Here is a 19,150-nt window from a genome sequence, read left to right as displayed (position 1 = left end):
TACATAACACCTTTATGATCACATATATCCCTGGTATTAGATGGGCTACAACTTATGAAAGTGCTTACCTTGTTTACATTTGCTTGCTTGCTTATTTCTTTCTTTATTTGATCTGTTGGGAGGACAAGGTCTCATTATGTAATCCTGGCTGGTATGAAACTCACTGTCTAGAGCAGGCTGATCTTGAACTCACAGAGATCCACTTATCTATCTTGGCACCCTAAGTGCTGAGATTAAATACATGTGCCACCATGGCTAAATCTTTCTAAGAGACCCATATAGCTCTGATAACCGAGCCTAAAATGCTTGAATCTTGTTTGTTAAATTGACTGGATAAGGAATCGAGTAAAAGGCAAGTCCCTAGGCACTCTTGTGAGAGAATTTCTTTATTGGACAATTTAAAGTGGTAAGAGCCACCCTATATGTAAAAGAAAGAAAAAATTTAAAAGCTAGAAGGAAGCTTTCTTTTAACCTCTGGACTTTACTTTTACTGGCAACTTAATTTGCTCTGTTGCGGTTGCTGCTGCCCTGTTCCTTTGATGATATCAGAAGCCAGTTTTGGGCTTCCAACATGGGCTTAAGACTAGTGGCTCTGTACAAACTCTCCAGACCTGCAGCACTGGATTGAAACTACTGAGACATCTAGCTTAATACACTGGGCAACTACAAGGTTTTCAGCCTCCCCATTTTGAGACGACTACTGTTGGACTACCCAGACTATACCATGTAAGCCAATCTAATAAGTCTCCATTTAATATGTACTTATTCTTTCAGTTCTGTTCTTCCAGCAAACCCTGACAGACACAAGAAAATTAGAGACTGGTGTCCCTTACAGCTATGAATATAAATGTAAAATTCCTTAACAAAATACTGTAAAACTATACTCCCAATTAATTTAAAGGGATTAAGTAATATGAAACATTAGGGCTTATTTCAGAAATATAAAGGTAGTTAAACATAAAAATAATCAATGTAATAGTATCAAGTCTATTAATAGATCAACTTTAATCATTCTATTAACAGAATGAAGAAATCATCTAACATTTCAATAAAATAGAAAAGGTTTGACAAAACCACTTTTGTGAAAAAAGAATATACTGACTAAACTAGCAATAAAATTAAAATTTCTGGTGATATAATTGGTGTCAGAGCCTCGTTCATACTTCTTCTCCAGACCTCCCATCGATCCATGTTGATGGCCCAGGAGGAAGAAAGTGAGGCTAAGTGCCTGGCCATCATGATGATGAAAAAGTGAGAGAAGTACCTTTACCAAAAGGTCATGTTTGGCAAGCGGTGCAAAATCCGAGAGGCCAACAAGCTCACAGAGAAGAGGAAAGCTGTGAGGTCTGAGAAAAAGGCCAAGAGGACAAGGCCTGTGTGAGCTCCAGTCGTCCCTCACTGAGATCTGAACTTGGCAGAAGCAAGCTAGTGAGGCACACATCCACACCAGTCAGCACTCCCATACTTTTAGTGGTGTGTGGCCAGCCCCGTCCTCCCGTGAGGTTCAAGCCAGTGTCCGGGCAAAGAGGCCTCTACCCAACGCAGTTCTTAATCCAGGAGTCCATCCGACATCCTCATTTTCCTTGGCTTTCCACAGCCTCCTAATAGTGGGGAGCTTTTGTTATTAAATTGGATCTTTGCAAAAAAATAAATAAATAAATAATAAAAAAATGAAAATTTCTGTTTGATATATAGCATTTGCTTTAAAAAGTCTACTTTTATCATTATATTAAATGGCAAAAGACTGAAAGTACTCTTCCTAAGAACAGGGGGGAAAAAGATAAGCTTTCCCCAATGTTATCACCTTTTCTACCTTTTTTTAGGTAGGAGGATACCTAGAGTCTCACCCAGGATCCCATCCAGGGTCTACCCCAGTCTGGCTTCCAACTGCCTCGGTGTCCTGAGTGATGGGGTGATAAGCATGCATCATCATTACTAGGCCACTTCAAAACTTTTACAATTAAAACACTTTAATGATCTAGGTAGAACGAGTAAGCAAGAAATAGACTGAAAGGAAAGAGAAAACCATTCACTGATAGCATGATCTTAAATAATGGGAAAGACAGATGAATCCACATAGAAGGGGAAACGCAAAGCTAACAAACAAGTTCAGCTGTATAATACAAACTCAATATTAAAATGGCTGCATTGTATATTGCTTTATACATAGCAGTGAGAAATCTGAAAAATTAAGAATACCACATCCAAAGGAAAATAAAAATTTATAACAAATTTAACCAAAAAAAATTTTAAGATTTGGATACTGAAAACTGTAAAACATCATTGAAAAAAATGAATAAAAACAGTCCTACCTTCATGAATTGGATTATTTAAATTAAGACAGTGATTACAGGCTTAGTGTAATCTCTATTAAAATCTTAACTGCCCTAGCTTGTAGAAATAGAAAAACTGATCCTAAAATGTGTATGGAATTGCAAGGGACCCCCAAAATCCAAGTAATCTTAATAAAGAGCAACAACACTGGTTGGGTGTTAAGATGCAAGCCTCAAATCACAGCAATTGAGAGGCAGAGGTAGGGGGATCTAGTTCAAAACCAGCCTGATCTACATAGTGAGTTCTAGATCAGCCAGGACTACATAGAGAGACCTTGTCTGAAAAATACCAAACCAAACCAAAGAACAATAACATGGAAGAACACACACTTCCTAATTTCAAAACATACTATGAAACCACAATGAAAACAGTGTTGTGCAAGCATAAGAACAGATATTGACATTAAGCGAATAGAATTGTGAGTCCAAAATAAACAATAAACAAACTTGGCAACACCATACCATGAGAAACAAAATAAAGTTTTTAGCAAATGATGCTGAATTTAAAAAAAAAAAACTAGAACTTGGGACTGAAAAGATGGCTCAGCAGTTAGAACACTGGCTGTTCTTCCAAAAGACCCAGGTTCAATTCCCAGCACCCACATAGCAGCTCACAACTGTTTGTAATTCTAGTTGCAGGGGATCTAACAGTCTCACACAGGCATACATGCAGGCCAAACACCAATATACATAAAATTTTTAAAAAATCCTAAAAGTCAATATTTAGAGGAATGAATTTGTATAATACAGGGCATTTACTGAAAAACTACTAATATTACACTCAATGGAAAACTTTGTTCTCCAAGTAGGAAAAAAGATAGACTTTCACCAGTTTCACTTTTTGAGGCAGAGGGAACCATATGCAAAAAATGAAAAAAAAAAATCAAAATCCATCAAAGACCTACTTATAAGAATTAAATCTCTAAAACTCTAAGAAGGAACAGGTAAACAGGTAAAGCCAGTAAAGCACATGCATAGGACTTATCTACATTGATCATCATTTGCTGAACTTAGTAGCAGAAGCCTAAAAAACTAGAACTGACTGAAGAAGGTCCTGAGTTCAAGGTCAGCCTGTGCAATGTGGAAAGATCCTGTCTAAATAAATAATTTTATCAAAGGGTGTTATCAAATTAAAAAACACAATTAAGTAAAAAGACAATTCATAATAGGGAAATTTAATAAATTGTATATTTAGTAAGAAAAATATAGAACAAGGATTTACAATTACTCAGACATCAATAAAAGTGGGCAAAGGACTTAGACAGGTCTTTCTCTAAAGATAATGATGTAAGCAATGAAAAGATACTCAACATTAGTCACCAGAGAAATGTAAATCAAAACCAAAATATGACACCACCTCGCTATGATGGCTAAAGTAAAAAACATGAACATCACGTATAGACAAAGGAGAAACTGAAATCAGCTACAGAAAGGAATAAAGGACTGTTACATGCTACAATATAAATGAACCTTGAAAACAGTGCAACAATTAAGAGGCCAGACACAAGAGCCATATATAATTATGTAAGCCCATTTATACACGAAGAAAGGCAAACTGAAAGTTGATAAAATAGCTCAGTCAAGCCCAATAATTTAGGTTTGATCCTAGGGAAACACATACTTGAAGAAGAGAACACACTTTTAACAAGTTGCACTCTGACCTCCACGTGGATACTATGGCATGTGCACTTGCATACACACAACCACTAAATAAAAAAACACTGTTCTTTGCATTCACCTGTGTACAACCACTAAATAAAAAAACACTGTTCTTTGCATTCACCTGTGTTTCTCATCCTCTCTTTCAGGTGATCTCCCTGATCCCTGTTTAGTGCCCTGCTGGACGGAACAATTTTTCTTCTATAAAACCTCTTAATTCAGTGTAGCACTCTTTTTTTCACTTGGTTTTAATTAATTAGTTTATATCTCAAACACTATTCTCCCATTCCCCACCTCATAGAGTCCTTCTCCACATCCCCCCTTCTCTTCCTCTGAGAGAGTGAGGCCCTCCCCTGGTTATCCCCACCCACCCTGGAACATCAAAGTCTCTGCAGGATTAGGCATATCCATGCCTAGCATTCTTGATAGTACATATATACACAAAACTGAAGCCAACTTAAAAATATTATGATGGGTGCAACTCTGAAGAATGAGATATTCCATTATCTGAAAAAATTTGTACAGGCAAATATTGAATGAAATATGATCCTATTTGTATATGAACATACACCTGTATCTGTAAAAAATACTTCATAGTGGTACCCAGAGTAGGACTGAGACTTCTAATTTATAGCATCCTCTGTTATGTGATAGTTTAATAAAAAAGTTTTAAATCAAATAAATACTATCTGAGCCCCTTTTGAAAATACAAGTTCACATATGTAGATGACTTTCAAAATAGCAGGGATTCAAGTTTATGTGTTGAATAAAACATATGGTCTATGCAAGGGAAGCTTCTTTTAATATTATTTTTGTCTATAATCACAAAATGGATAGCACGATGAAGTGGCATATCTTTTCTGAAATACTATACTCATTATAATGTAGCCTTTTCAAACAACTTGTTCTCAAGATATTTTACATATTATATATGCCACAAGAAAAAAAATTATTGTGGGGAGAAAAACATCTGCATACAAAAATAATACCAAATGACAAACTCTACAGTATATCCTGATAAGAACCAAAAATTACATAACTATGGTAGAAATGGTTTATTATATTTGATATCTAACCTAATCCTGATATGTATCTTCTAAGCACGTGAATGTTATCAATTATGAAGTATGGAGTAAAAATTTACATAGAAAGTATTATTTAATACTTGACAATTTACAAAAGGATAACTGTAGTATCAGAGGCCTAAAAGGCATATTAGCAAAAATACAGAATACATAGTCCATCTACTTACTTCCTAACTGTACAACATGCTTTCAAAAAGTATAAAAAGAAAACTTTACTTCCTCAAGACTCCAAGATGCCATCAGTCATATGACCAAGAAAGGCCATGAATGTTAAGCTGGGAGAGCTGCCATGCTGGATAGTGATGCAGGATTTCATTCCCGACACCATTTCAGATTGGTTATGAGCAGGACTACACAAAGAATGTCAACACAAGCAAAGGGAGCATTGCTGGTGCTAATGGCTCACTTATTTACATTCCAGCTGTCTGGAGTTAACAACTTATATATGTTTCTTACAAGGAACTCAAATACTGATAACATAAGTGCTACTGAAAAGGAACCCAAACAGAAGGCACTCTGCACGCCTTAACATGACTTCCTGCCTAGTTCACAACCATAAAGAATTCAATTCAGACTGATTCTTTTCATAGCCCAACTGAAGAACCAATGCCTGGTAAGAGGTGAGTGGCCTATCTAAGGAAAAAAAATTAAATAAAAACTCAAGAGGTAGAAGTGAAAAATTGGAACAAGAATTTATACCTTTACTTATATAATGATGTTAGGAAGAAGCAGGGAAAACTTACCTGCCACTTTTACTTATATAGTAGTAATGATGATGGGTGTGTGTGTGTGTGGGGGGGGAGGGAACCTTACCTGCCACTCAAATTCACTATCCGACCAATCCCAGTACGTGCTGATAGAAGAGGAGACATCACTGCAGACACTTCCCTCAGGGAACAAGTCAAAAGAAGTGAAGTCTTGATCATCTAACAGAGAATAGCAATCATCTTGATCTCCAACAGAAACGGATGAGAACAGCTCTTCACTGCATTCTGAGCTTGCGACACTTGTACCACACGAAGTGAGGTTCCACCTTCAAAACCACCAGAGAAATCACATAAGAAATCACAGAACTCACACAATTTGAAGACATTAACAAAACCCACTTACTATACTTGCAACAAAGATGAGGGTAGTGGAGTTACTTCTTAGAGCCTTTACCCTTTAAAGAAATATACTAAGGGCCGGAAAGATGGCTCAGGTACTGTGAGGACAGCCTGACAACTCATATGGAAAACTTCACACATATAGAAAACTCTCAGCATGCAGCAGTTATTACTATTACTAAAAATGAGGTGATCCATTTCAGACCAGAAAAAAAGGAATACAAAGTAGACATATAAGTTCAAGTGCCTCTTAATTTTTGAAAATTAGTTATTTATTTGCTTTACATCTCAACTGTAGTTCTCCCCCCATCTACTCGTCCTCCTTTTCTCTTCTAAAGGAGAAAGGTGACTCTTTAATTTAAATGATTCCTTCTTTTGCTGTGTGTGCCTCATGTGTGCAGGTGTCCACGGATGGCAGAAGACGGTGGCAGATACCTGGAACTAGAGTTATAGGCCACTGTGAGCCGCCTGAGCTAACTGACATGGGTCCTGGGAACTGAACTCAGGTTCTCTGGAAGAGTAGCAAGTTCTCTCAAGCACTGACCCATTTCTCTGGCCCTTTAAATAACTTTTATCAACGATAAATAAGCCCACCATAAAGATGTAGGAATAAGAAATGAATGAAGGGCTGGAGTGATGGCTCAGAGGTTAAGAGCACTATCTGCTCTTCCAGAGGTCCTGAGTTTAATTCACAGCAACTGCGTGGTGGCTCACAGCCATCTGTAATGAGATCTGGTCCTCTTTTGGCCTGCAGGCGTACATGCAAGTACAACACTGTATACATAATAAATAAATCTAAAAAAATAAAAGAAATGAGTGAAGAAGATTAACATATTAAGTGCACTATCTGGCAATACCTACTACATGGCTTCTTGGTACTTTTTCCACATGTGTACATATATTTTAGTATCCTGCTTTCACTTATCACTCACTATATACTGAACATTTAAGTAAAAGATAAATATCTTTTCTGACATGTTTGGGGACTGGACGTGGTTTTAACGTTTTAACAGTTTCGACTTTCAGTAATATCTTTGTGTGTATATATATAAACATATATGTGCATATATATACAATATATATACACACACGTGTGTGTGTGTGTAAGTGTGTGTGTGTGTGTGTGTGTGTGTATGTTGGAGATGAAACCTAAGTCTAAATATAAAACCAATTTATATGGGACTGCTCTTGCAGTGGACCAGCTTCAATTGCCAACACCCACATAGCAGTTCATAATCATCTTTAACTCCTTCCAGAGAGTCCAGCACATTCTTTCGGCCTTTGCAGGCATCAGGTATCAGGCATGCCCATGGTACACAAACAGACATGAATGCAATACAAAACAGCCGCATACATAAAAATAAACAAACTAATTTATTTTTACATGCACCCTATACACATAACCTGAATGTCATCCTATGAACTATATATTTATTATGTCCAGTGTGTGTGCATGTGTTTAAGTCACGGGACAACTTGCAGGAGTTGGTTCTCTCCTTCCACCATGTGGGTCCGTGGGACAGAATTCAGATCATCAGACTTGGCTGGTGGTAAGTGCCTCTATCTGTGGAGCCACATACAGTAGCTTTCAGTTTTTCAAGACAGGGATTCTCTGTGTAGCTCTGGCCCTCCTGCAACTCACTCTGTAGACCAGGATGGCCTTGAATTCAGATATCTACCTGCTTCAGTTTCCAAGTGCTGAGATTAAAGTCATGAGCTACCGCCACCCCGAAGAATATAAAGTATTTTCAATGCACCTGTATTTTGACTACATCCTATCACATGAAGTCAGAATGGAATTTTCCACATGAGGGATAATGATGGTGTTCAAAAAAGTTCTAGATTTTGGATTGTTCCATAAATTAAGTTAAATCTGTTTACTGTATGAAGGCATTTCAATTTCATATAGTAGTTAATTGACTGGATACATTGTGATTTATTTACAATATTATCTCAATAATAAATATATAGACTGCTTTCCCTGTTTTTATAGTATTTAAATGCGCTCACCCCCCACCCCCCCCCCCCTCTCTCTCTCTCTCTCTCTCTCTCTCTCTCTGTGTGTGTGTGTGTTTGGCAGTAGAACAAACGCTTGAACCTACAAACTCACAGAATCCAGAAAAACATTCTATCACTGAGTTCTACTCCTGGCTGTCTTTTTACATTTTTATTTTAAGGATGGATTTCACTAAGTTTCACAGACTGGACAGAACTCCCACTGTAGCCCAGGAAGATCTTAAGTTTTTGTTTAATTTGTTTAAAAATGTGCATCTGGCCAGGTATGGTGAAGCACCTGGGAAGCAGATGCAGGTGGATCTCTGTGGATTCAAGCCTAGCCTGGTATACACAACAATTTCGACACTGCTTCAGAACAAAGAAAAAATATGTTTTGGCTATTTTTCTATTACTTGTGCTAATGTTTCATTACTATTTTGTGTATATTCCAGACACTCAAGGATATATAACATTTTGTCACTAGTATACATTACAGGAGGGGTTTGGGGGGCAGGGTAAGTGTATCTTGTCATATAGTGATCTTTTTCCTTTTGTAAATTTCCACTAGTTTCATATCATTGATCATTAAGATCCCACATAAATTCAAGTTGCCTTGACAGTAACATAGGAAACTAATCCTTAAAATAATAATTAGTATTTCCAATACTAATAAGCTCTTGGAATAATGACTTCCTGAAGAAAAGTCTATTATTAGGTTGTTCCTCATCTTTCATTAAATCCAGCTTTTCTTGAATTATATAACTTTGAACAATTCCTCATCTGTTTTGTACAGCTATCCTTAAATATAATAGCCTATGACTTACAAAAGTTAGGAACTAAAAATTGCATTGTATATTATCCTTTGAACTGAAGGTAAAGTATTTTAAAGCTGAACTGAAACACAAATGCTAATTTAGTTCCACAAAATAAAAGAGCAGATGTCAATAAACTTTCAGAAACATAGAACTCATCTAAGAATTCTAGAACACTTTTTTGTGTATGTGTATGTTTGTGGGAGGGGATTCATGTATGTGCATATGTGTGTTTACACCAGAATAATACCTTCTCAGGTACCATCCACTTTTGTTTTGAGACAGGCTCGCAATGGCTAGAATTTACTGAGTAGGCTAGGTTGACTGGCCAGAGAGTCCCAGGAATCTATACGTGTTCCTCTCCCTAGCATTGGGATTACAAGTGCATGCTGTGAAACCAATTCTGAGGACTGAACTCTGCCAGTTCTTTCCCAACTAAGCTATTTCCCCAGACCCTAGAACATTTTCTAGTATTACTTAGTTTCATCATATGGTTACTAGGTTGATAATATCCTCATTAGAAAAAAAAAAAATACTAGGGCTGGGGAAATAACTCTTGTTTGTAAGGTACCTGGAGTGGCAATGTGATCACCTGAGTTTTAGCTCCAGCACTCATGTAAGAAAGACTGACATAACAGTGTGAGGAAATACTTCCTGTGACGGGCAGGTGGAGACAGGAGGATCCTGTCTTGCTGGTCAGCTGCTCTAACCAGATCAGTGTGCTCTAGGCTCAATGAAAGATCCTGTCTCAAACTTCAAAATAATTTAAGTTAGGGGCTGGAGAGATGGCTCAGTGGTTGCTCTTCCAGCAGACCCAGGTTCAGTTCCTAGCACACACATGGCAGCTCACAACCATCTGTAGCTCCAGTTCCAGGGGTTCTGGTACTTTCTTCTGGTCATCCCGAGTACTTACTACATGTATGTGGTACAGACACACATGTAGGCAAAACACATACACAGAAAATAAATAAACATTTTAAAAATAAAAATAAGGTGGGGAATAACTGAGACCCTTGACATGAATCCTTGCGTACACATGAACATGTACACACATGCATGAACAAATACAGACTAATAATAGTAAACAACCCAGCAGAATTAACCAAATTACCAAGTTTTCAATAAAGGTTCTAAATAGCAATAAGAAATTGTGTCCCGAGTGCAGCAGTAGACTGGGCAAACTATTTTTTTTTTTTTTGTCTTCAAATTCCGAGTGACTCCATACCACTCTCTACCTTTATTCATTAGCCATTTAACAATTATTCTTAATCACTAACATCTAGGTGCCAACTGTTATCTTCAGTGCGGGGAGAAGCTGCAACTAATTTTTTTTTTTTAAATTAGAATTGGTTTTCAGCTTGCAAAACTCCTGTGAAAACATGTTTGCCTCCCTGTGAAGTGATGACACTCTTCACAGAAAGCCTGTCCCACTTAAGAACCTAACAGTCAATCACTGACAAGAGTCAGGCATTTGTGTGCTTTTGCACTCTGTCGATGTTCCTCTGGTTTTCAGGTTTGTGAGTATATAGCAAGGCTTGGATACTCTCAGATGCAGCTGCCTTTTGGCTCAGCAGCAAGTGAACAGAATTCACAGCTGAAACAAAAAACTTGGCCAAACAGAAAACTAATACCTTTTCCTGTCAAAGATTTTAAAATTCTATGTATGTATATCTAGTCTAACTTACAAACACAATTTGTATTATCTTTAACCAATGCAGAAAAAGCAATGGATAAAATTACTTTTATCCATTTCTAGCATGTGATACTAAGTTCATCCTTTGGACTCCATAATTCCCCTTCTAGAATCTACTTCCTTCCTCAAATAGAAATTTTGAAACTAAAAAAAAATGTATTAAAATATGTACAAATAATATTATTTTTAAAAGATAAAGTAAATGAAAGTAAATGTCCTAAAGCATGAAGAAGAATAACCACTATATGTCAACAATGGCATTTTCAAACCACTTATCAAAAACGAAAGAGCTGGGCTGGGGAGGTGGCTCAATGGTTCAAACATTTGCAACAGAAGCCCAAGGGCCAGCATCTGAATCCCAGAAGCCATGAAACAATGCAAGTGAGCATCACTGTCCACCTGAAACTCCAAAATTCTGAAAGCTGAGACAGGAGATCCCCAGGACAAGCTGGTTAGACAAACTTAGCTGAATGGGAAACCCCTGGCTTCAACTGAGATCCTGATTGAATGAACAAGGTGGAAAGCAGACAAAACAACCAGCAACATCACTTGTGCCCACCCACACAAACAGGTACCACAGCACATGAACATACTCATGAGAAAAAGAACAGGAAAGCACAGAGCAACATAATTATAGTAAATGGTTCGGAAGTAATACATATAGTCTGGCCCTGTTTCATTATATAGATTGAACATCTTTCATCTAAAAATCCAGAATTTACAGTGTTCCTAATTCCAAAACTTATTGCAGGCAAGCTTTATACAGAAAAGAGTAAAAAATTCCACCCTGACCTGGAATGATGGAATACAGCCAAGATACAGGTCTACTAAAAATGTTATATAAAATTTGCTTCAAGCTATGTCTACAATACACATGTGAAACATGAATTTAGGATTAGACTTGGATCACATTTCATTATGTGTATGTGAATACTGCAATCAAAAGTATATAAATCTGAGATACATTTGATTCCAAGTATTTCAGATAAGCAATCCCCAACCTGTATTACTATATAGAAAAAAAAAAAAAACACCATGGCAAAAGCAAAATAAAACAAAATCAAAAAGCGTTGACCGTGTTCTCTCTGAGAAAAGAGAATGGTCTTTGTGACTTTTAAAAGTGCCTTCTATTTTCCATAAGGAGCTTTTGCAATAAAAATGTAAGATTCTTGTAGACTGTTCTGATGGTTTTGAACTGTCAGTGAATGTTCAGTTTGTGTTCAGCACTGAATCATTCAACTTTACAAACCTTTACATTTTAAAATAATTATGTATAGTTGTTTTCCTGGCATGTGTATCTGAGCACCATGTGTTATCTGGTGCCCATGGAGGCAGCAGAAGGGGGTAGATCCTTTGGAAATGAAGTTACAGATGATTGTGAACTTCCATGTGAGTGCTGGGGAAAGAATTCTGGAATTCTGGTCCTCTGGAAGAGCAGCCAGTGCTCTTAACTTCCATCTCTCCAGCCCAAGGCCTTACATTTTAGTCCACTCAGGCTGCCAAACATCAAAATTCTAACTACAATCATAAAATTACTTATAAAGGAGACTTACAAAACTTTGAGAGAAAAATGTTGCTAAAAGTCTCAATAGTTATGGTGATTGACTTTAACAATTTAACAATTGTTCAAATGTTAGTTAAAAAACAGTAAAGCCAACAGCATTTTTCCCAAGGCTATTCCAGAGTATATATGGACTACGGACTTAGTTATTTTCATAAGTTACACAGTGGGTTCCAGGCCAGCTCAGACTACAGCGCAAAACACTGTCAAATGTAAAATTACAAAATGTTCAAATTCAGAAAAAAGTTAGGTCTGGTAGTGTGGGTAGTATTCAGGAAGCAGAGATAGAAGGATCAACAGAAGTCCCAAACCAGCTTGGTATTCCAGGCCAGTTAGGATCATATAAGACAACTCTGAATTGACAAACAAGAACAACAACAAAAAATATGAGGCTATTGAGATGGTCCAAGGTTAAAGTGCTTGATATACAAGCCTGAAGAACCTCCAATTGCATGCCTGCCACAGAAAATCTGTAAGTGGTACAAAAAGCACAGAATTGGAACTGTGACTGTAACTTGGTGGTTGAGTATATTCCATAAATATCTTTATCCCTTTCAGTGAAAAGAGAAAACCAAAGATATAAAATAAGTAATAATTTTGTGGTAAGTGGTGACTGAACATGTGGCAATGAAATTTCACAACTTAGCTAGGCCTGGGCTCTGTGGTACACATTTGCAATTCCAACTGCTCAGAAGCTGTAGAAAGGAGTACACTTCATGGCTAGCCTGGGCTAACTCAGCAAAATCCTGTAAGATCAAAATAAAAATATGACAAGGGGTATACAATAGTAGTATTGGCACTCTAGAACAATCTCTAGTTCTGTAAAAACAGATCACCCAACTAACTGATGTCTCCAATACCTCATTTCACATCCTGCCAAACAGGTGTGGAAAATAAGGTAATGTCCTCACCTATACACTTTTCAGAATAGTTTATGTCGATGTACATATTCTCTTGAAAGATAAAAGGACCAACTATCTGGTAATCTATATTATCCTCTTTTATCTCATATTTTGGTTTTAAGAGTTACCAATATTATTAGGAAGGAAGCAAAAGATAGAAGGGTAGGTCAACAAAATCTCTGTTTAACAATGGAAAAACCTTATCAAAAGAAAATGTCATAAATACATTGAAAAGCATATGAATTTAACACTGACATTTTGCTTGTACGTCAACTCATTTTTGACTTACTAAAATATATTCTCCTTTCCCAACATTCCAGACAAGCCTAATCACATCATACAATATATTCACAGGAAAGGGTAAGTATTTCTAGGATGGAGTCTAGAAACTTAACACAGACCAGTTTCAAACACCTGGGCTCTAGTGATCCTGCCACTTTGGCACCCCAAGTAATACAAACCATATGTGTACGCTGCTGCAACTACCTGGACAGTGAGTTCCTTAATAAGGGTATTTACTAGTGATCGAATTTATTTTCCCTCAAATCTCGACTGCTGGCATGGTAACCTATGTCACAGATGAGATTCATCCTAGGAGGACATTAGTACAGGTGCTGTGACTCCCCAAGTTAATGACATTGTAGATACAGCCTGGTGTCTGATAAATGAAAAGGCACAAGACTGTCATCCTCACAAGGAAGGCCCTTATCAAGGGTATTATTTAAACAGTCTGGACATTTTCTTATCCGGTAACAATCAGGAACCAAAATAAAGATAAATCAAATATCTAACCACTGACAAACTTTCTAGATGCAATAAAATTTATGATGACTACATCTTAGGTATAATTTTCATGCTTAACTATTAATATGTGATTTACAGACTGCTGTATGACTTGGCTGATGTGAAGAAGTGATGCATACCACACCAAAATAAAAGAACTCCCCAAATTAAACTGTGCCAAACAAAATATAGGTCTTCTCCCTGAAAAGAATCTGCAGCAAGCCCATGATCTCCCCAAACACCATCTTGCAGAAGGACAAGAAGTCAGAACATTACAGAAGGTGCAACGATTTCAAAAGAGAGACAAGCCATGTATGATGGCTCATACTGGGGAAGTAGGATCTCGATAAATCTAGGGCTGTATAGTGAAGTCCAGACCAGCCTGCTGCTACATAACAATACACCTTTCTTTAAAAAAAAGAAAAAGAAAAAGAAAGAAAAGAAAAGATTTAGTGATACATTCCTGTAATCTCAACACCTGTAGACACCAGGCTGTATCTACAATATCATTAACGCAGGCAATCACAGCACCCGTACACCAATGTCCTCTCAGGATGAATCTCATCTGTGACTATCTCAAACCTCTGGCCAAATACACATTAAATAATAATAATAATAATAATAATAATAATAATAATAATAATAATAATAATAGTAGTAGTAGCAGCAGCAGCAGCAGCAGCAGCAGTAGTAGAGCATGGCAGTGCACGCCTTTAATCCCAGCCTTTGGGAGGCAGAGGCAGGTGGATCTCTGTGAGTTCCAGGGCAGCCTGGTCTACAAAGAGGTCCAAGACAGCCAGGGCTGTTATATAGAGAAAACTTGTCTCAAAAAATATCAATAACAACAACAACAAGAACAACAATAAATTTAAAACAAGATGGTCTAAGACAAAAACATCATCAATTGTACATCTGTTACCAAGTCCTCTTCCTTTATTTTTGGACGGAAAGGGAGGTTTGAAATGAAACAGCCAATCCAGGTTTGGCAGCTCTTGCAATAGCACTCAGAACACCAGGACAGAATTGTCTCAAGTTAACAGCCCAGCCTTGGTTATACAGTGACTTCCAGACAAGCCTAGACTACAGAATGAGACCCTGTCTGAAGTAAACAAAAACAAGTAAGTAAATAAACACACAGTAGGTAGGAGAAATAATGTTTGAGTTCAGAAAACTGAAAAATCAGCCTAGACCTTAAAAGAGTCTTTAGGGCTAAAAACAGAGAACAACTTCTACAAGAAAAAAAAAAAAATCCCTGGATGCTGAGAACAGAATGTGGGTCCTCTGTGAAAACAGTATACTTACATACTCTTAACCACAGAGCCATCACTCTAGCCCTTCATCCTCCCAGCCAATCTCTTACCCTTAATCACCAGATTTTGGCAGTGCTTAGCCCCCAACCTCTCAACCAGCTGATTACCCACAATCAATCACAGGAGATAGCAAATTCTGAAATTATCTCAATTTACTGGGTATGTAATTTTGTCTCATGCTTCAAATGTCAAATACCTTAAGCACACTTCAATTTTGTGTGCACGTTCATTACTTCATGGGCTAAGGATGCTTCTCTTAGTTTAAGAAAGTGCCCTGACCACTGATAACATTAGATCCTTTAGAGGAAATCCAAATTTTATCTCTGGCTTCAGGAGAGCAATCTATGTCTGCAAGGCCTTTACCTGACTAGGTATTATGGATTTCATACTTGGTCTTTCTCTCTGGGCCCCAGTTTCTTCAGTTTGCCATGAAAATTGGGAATTTTGTACGAAAGTCATTGTCACTTCATTGTAAAATGTGTTGCTCTGGTATTCAGAATAATTATTTAGCTATAGCATTTTATTTCCAAAACTATAAATTTACCTTTTAAAATGGCACTATATATGTAAATGCATAGGTTACACAGTAAAGAGAGACTGTTTTAAGGTTAGGAGGGGAATATATCCAAAAATATGGAAGGATATGACCAAACTCACATAGCAAACTTGGACTAGAAACCAGAACTAGATTCCTTATTTCGATTATCCTTAGATGAACCCTTTTCCTCATCTCTTATCCATTCTCTACCAGTGTGTGTTGAGAAGTTGGAAATATGTCTTCATGGTTAAGAGCATATAATGTTCTTGCAGCCAACCCAAATTCTGTTTCCAGCATCCACATCCAGCCTGTTCACAACCACCTGTAACTCCATTTCCAGGGAGTCTGATGTCTCTGGCCTCCATAGACACTTGCACTCTCATGCACATACCCACCCCTGATTTGCACACAATTTAAAACAAAGTATTTTTAAAAGTTGAGGCTATATTGAAAATCCCTGTCGCATCGCCCATGTTAGGTATACCATTTAAATGCTCGCATGACAGAATTCTCCAGAACACTGCCTTCCAATAAAATAATTTAGATGAACACCTTTAAGAAAATATTTGTATAAATCAGTCCACTGTAAACTTGCTCTACGTCCCTCATCAGGGATGCAAGGTGGGTGGTATGCTATAGGAAGGACTCTTCCAGAGTTAACATTTTGGGATACCCTACAGAAGGAAGGCAATGTGTTATAAAGAAGGAGGGATGGCTAGTTTATAGGGTAAGCATATATAGTTCAGTTGGTAGAAGGTTTATCTAGCATGTGTGATTTCAAGCTATGTGCTGAAAAAAATTCTGGTTTCAAGCTATAGTGCTGAAAAAAATTGTAAATTTTAACTGATTAAAATACAGTAAGCTTAGTTGAACATCACTAATGTCTGTAATCCCAACACTTGGAGGCAGAGGCTGGAGGACCAGGAGGAGTTCAAGGTCATCCTCACTGCATAAGCAGTTTTGCTGATGGTCTAACCTATGAGAAATATTGGTCTCAAAGCAACAATGGGGAAAAGAAAGACTTAATTTTTTGGGTACAGTCTGGTTTAGGGTGAGGTTAAAATTGAGAAAGAGGAGGTTCGAGCTTGAAAAGTGCTCTCATAAGATCCACTGATCGATTTGGGGCTCTCTCAAATAATATACTCTGTAGTGTACTGGAAATGAAAGGGGTTCAACTTTTGCAGATGAATCTAAAAAACAAGAGTTGGGGTTTAGGGTTCTCAGCTTACCCATGGGGGCAGGGGTCACGAAGAGGTAAAAGGAGACAATCTGGATGGGAAGAATTACTAGAGTGTAAAAAGGAAAGGGGGAGAAGAAAGAAGGTGCAGGGAAGCTGATCTTAAGAAAAATCAGAGGGCAGGGGGTGAAAACAGGGAGGAGCTGGGAGAGCCTTGGTCAAAGAAAGATGGGGGAGGGGGCAGCCCGCAGCTCAGGCTTGCACGAGGGACCAGGAGCTCCCAGCAGGAGCGCAACCTGGCGTCCTCCTGTCCAGCCAGGCAGTGGCAAGTCTGCCCCTGCTCTGGGAAGAGCTCCTTTACCTGTTGGTGTGGAACCGGTGGAGCGGATCCGTGCGATGGCAGGAGGAAAGCTGGCAGCCGAAGTCGCTGATGTCCAGGCAGCCAGGTTCCTCGCTGGGGCAGGTGCCCACCCCGCGAGGGGCTCCTAGGAGAGGGAAGGGCTCCTCTGGGGTTAAAAACTTCTCATAGGAAGTGATGGCCGACGCCTCGTCGGACATGGTGGAAGATGGGCCGGCTTGTGCTCACTGGCTGCAGATGGGCTACTCGGGCGCTCGCCCCTTCCCCCACGCTAACCTGGCCGCGGAGGCCGCCGCCCCCGGGTGTGCCCACCGCAGCCGCCCGAGGAGGGGAGGGCTCTGCACAAAGGTCGCTGCGAGGCCGCAGCAGCCCACCAACCACACAGTCCGCTCCCCTGAAATCTCGGAAGCCGCCGCCACCGCCGCCAAGCCCGACGAGTCACTGCGGCGCCGCCGCCCGGCCCGGCCGCCCCGCCCACTGCGCTCACTGCCCGCTGCGGCTTCGGTCCGCCCCGCGGCCGCTGCCAGCTCCAGGTCCACCCGGAACCGCTGCCCTTGCCCCCTGCCGGAGTGGAGGAGGAACTGACTGTCGGTGGCTGAAGCCCAGGGCGACCCAACCGGCCGGTGCTCTACGCGGTCCCGGATTCCGGGATGCTTGAAGGGCCCACGCCTCAGCCAAGCCGACGTCGTCCTCCTCTTCCTCTTCCCTCTCCTCCTCCTCCACCTCCTCCTAATCCTTGTACTTCCCACTCGCACGCTAGAATGGAACGATGGCCAAACTACAACTGTAGCCCTTAGGACTAGAGACTTAGCCAAGGTCACACTGAGGGAATATATGAAAAACGAATCCCAGGTGCCCTTGAACACGCGGGACCACCCTGTCTCGATTCTACTTGTACTGAGCTCCTGCAGTAGGTGTGCCCAGCCAAAGCAACGAGTTGTAAGAGAAATGGACCATGGAGTGAGGAAGGAAAAAAAAATCCCGCCTCACTTTTAAGTCACCTCGCTTCAAAAAACCCTGATAAAGCATCTAGGCTGCTCAGAGCTGCTGAGATGTAATGTTCTTTTGTATTCTGAGCTTTCTTTCCGTCTTGTACTCTGTTTGGAATGTCCTGCCATTCTCCTCGGTTAATCCTTAAATCCCCAGCTCAAGCGCTATCTTCTTGGTGAAGCCTTTCCTATCTCCCAAAGGAGACTTATGTACTATTCCTGCTGTTAGGTCCTGCAACCCTGCTTCCGTTGATATTATGGAACTTAACTGTTTGACTTAAATCAACTTCCTAGGTATCACATGGAGCTCTTTGCTCCTAGCACTTCACTTTTTATCTGTTCTAGACAAGTGATTTCAAATCTTGGAGGCCTGTTTTTAATATTCAGCTTTTAAAAAGCCTTTATATCCCTAGAATAATTCTGATTAATCTTGAGGGCAGGATCCCAAATTCCTTATATAAAATATATAAATATATAACTTGCGTATAATCTACACACATTCTTCAAAATAAATCATCTCTAGGGTGCATAAATGCTATGAAAAGTTATGGTCATTTGTTTGAAGAATAACAAAACCTTGCATGTTTTAAATGTATAATGGGAATTGAACCTAGGCCTTTGGGCATGCCTCAGCTGTTCAACCTTACATAGCTACACACTCAGCCGTTTCTCTCACCAGTATTTCCCCCACTCCTGCCAAAATGATTATGCCTAAGGATGTGGATTCCGGAAATACAGATAGCCACCTCTACATTCTGGATGTAGGTATTTAGATACCTATCAGATGTAGTTCTTTTATTTAGATTGTAAAAAAAAAATGCATCGAGAATGTGGCTCTGGGACTAGAGA

The 19,150-nt window shown here is 39.1% G+C and overlaps 1 protein-coding gene across 1 annotated transcript in view; it reads right to left on the bottom strand.

Annotated features, from left to right (window-relative positions):
• The window catches only part of Fam199x (family with sequence similarity 199, X-linked), a 30,845-nt gene extending 13,030 nt beyond the window's left edge, over positions 1–17,815 (bottom strand). Inside the window, exons 1-2 of the mRNA XM_034485275.2 lie at positions 17,316–17,815; positions 5,891–6,110 (exon numbers count right to left, since the gene is read on the bottom strand). Of these exons, the coding sequence (XP_034341166.1) occupies positions 5,891–6,110; positions 17,316–17,512 (417 nt within the window). The 5' untranslated portion in view covers positions 17,513–17,815. The remainder of the gene's footprint in view (positions 1–5,890; positions 6,111–17,315) is intronic.
• Between the last annotated feature and the right edge of the window lie 1,335 nt (positions 17,816–19,150).

The sequence above is a fragment of the Arvicanthis niloticus genome, chromosome X, assembly GCF_011762505.2.
Source record: "Arvicanthis niloticus isolate mArvNil1 chromosome X, mArvNil1.pat.X, whole genome shotgun sequence".
NCBI lineage: Eukaryota > Metazoa > Chordata > Mammalia > Rodentia > Muridae > Arvicanthis > Arvicanthis niloticus.
Note: the sequence above shows the minus strand (reverse complement) of the source record. Positions and strands in the feature narration are given on the sequence as shown.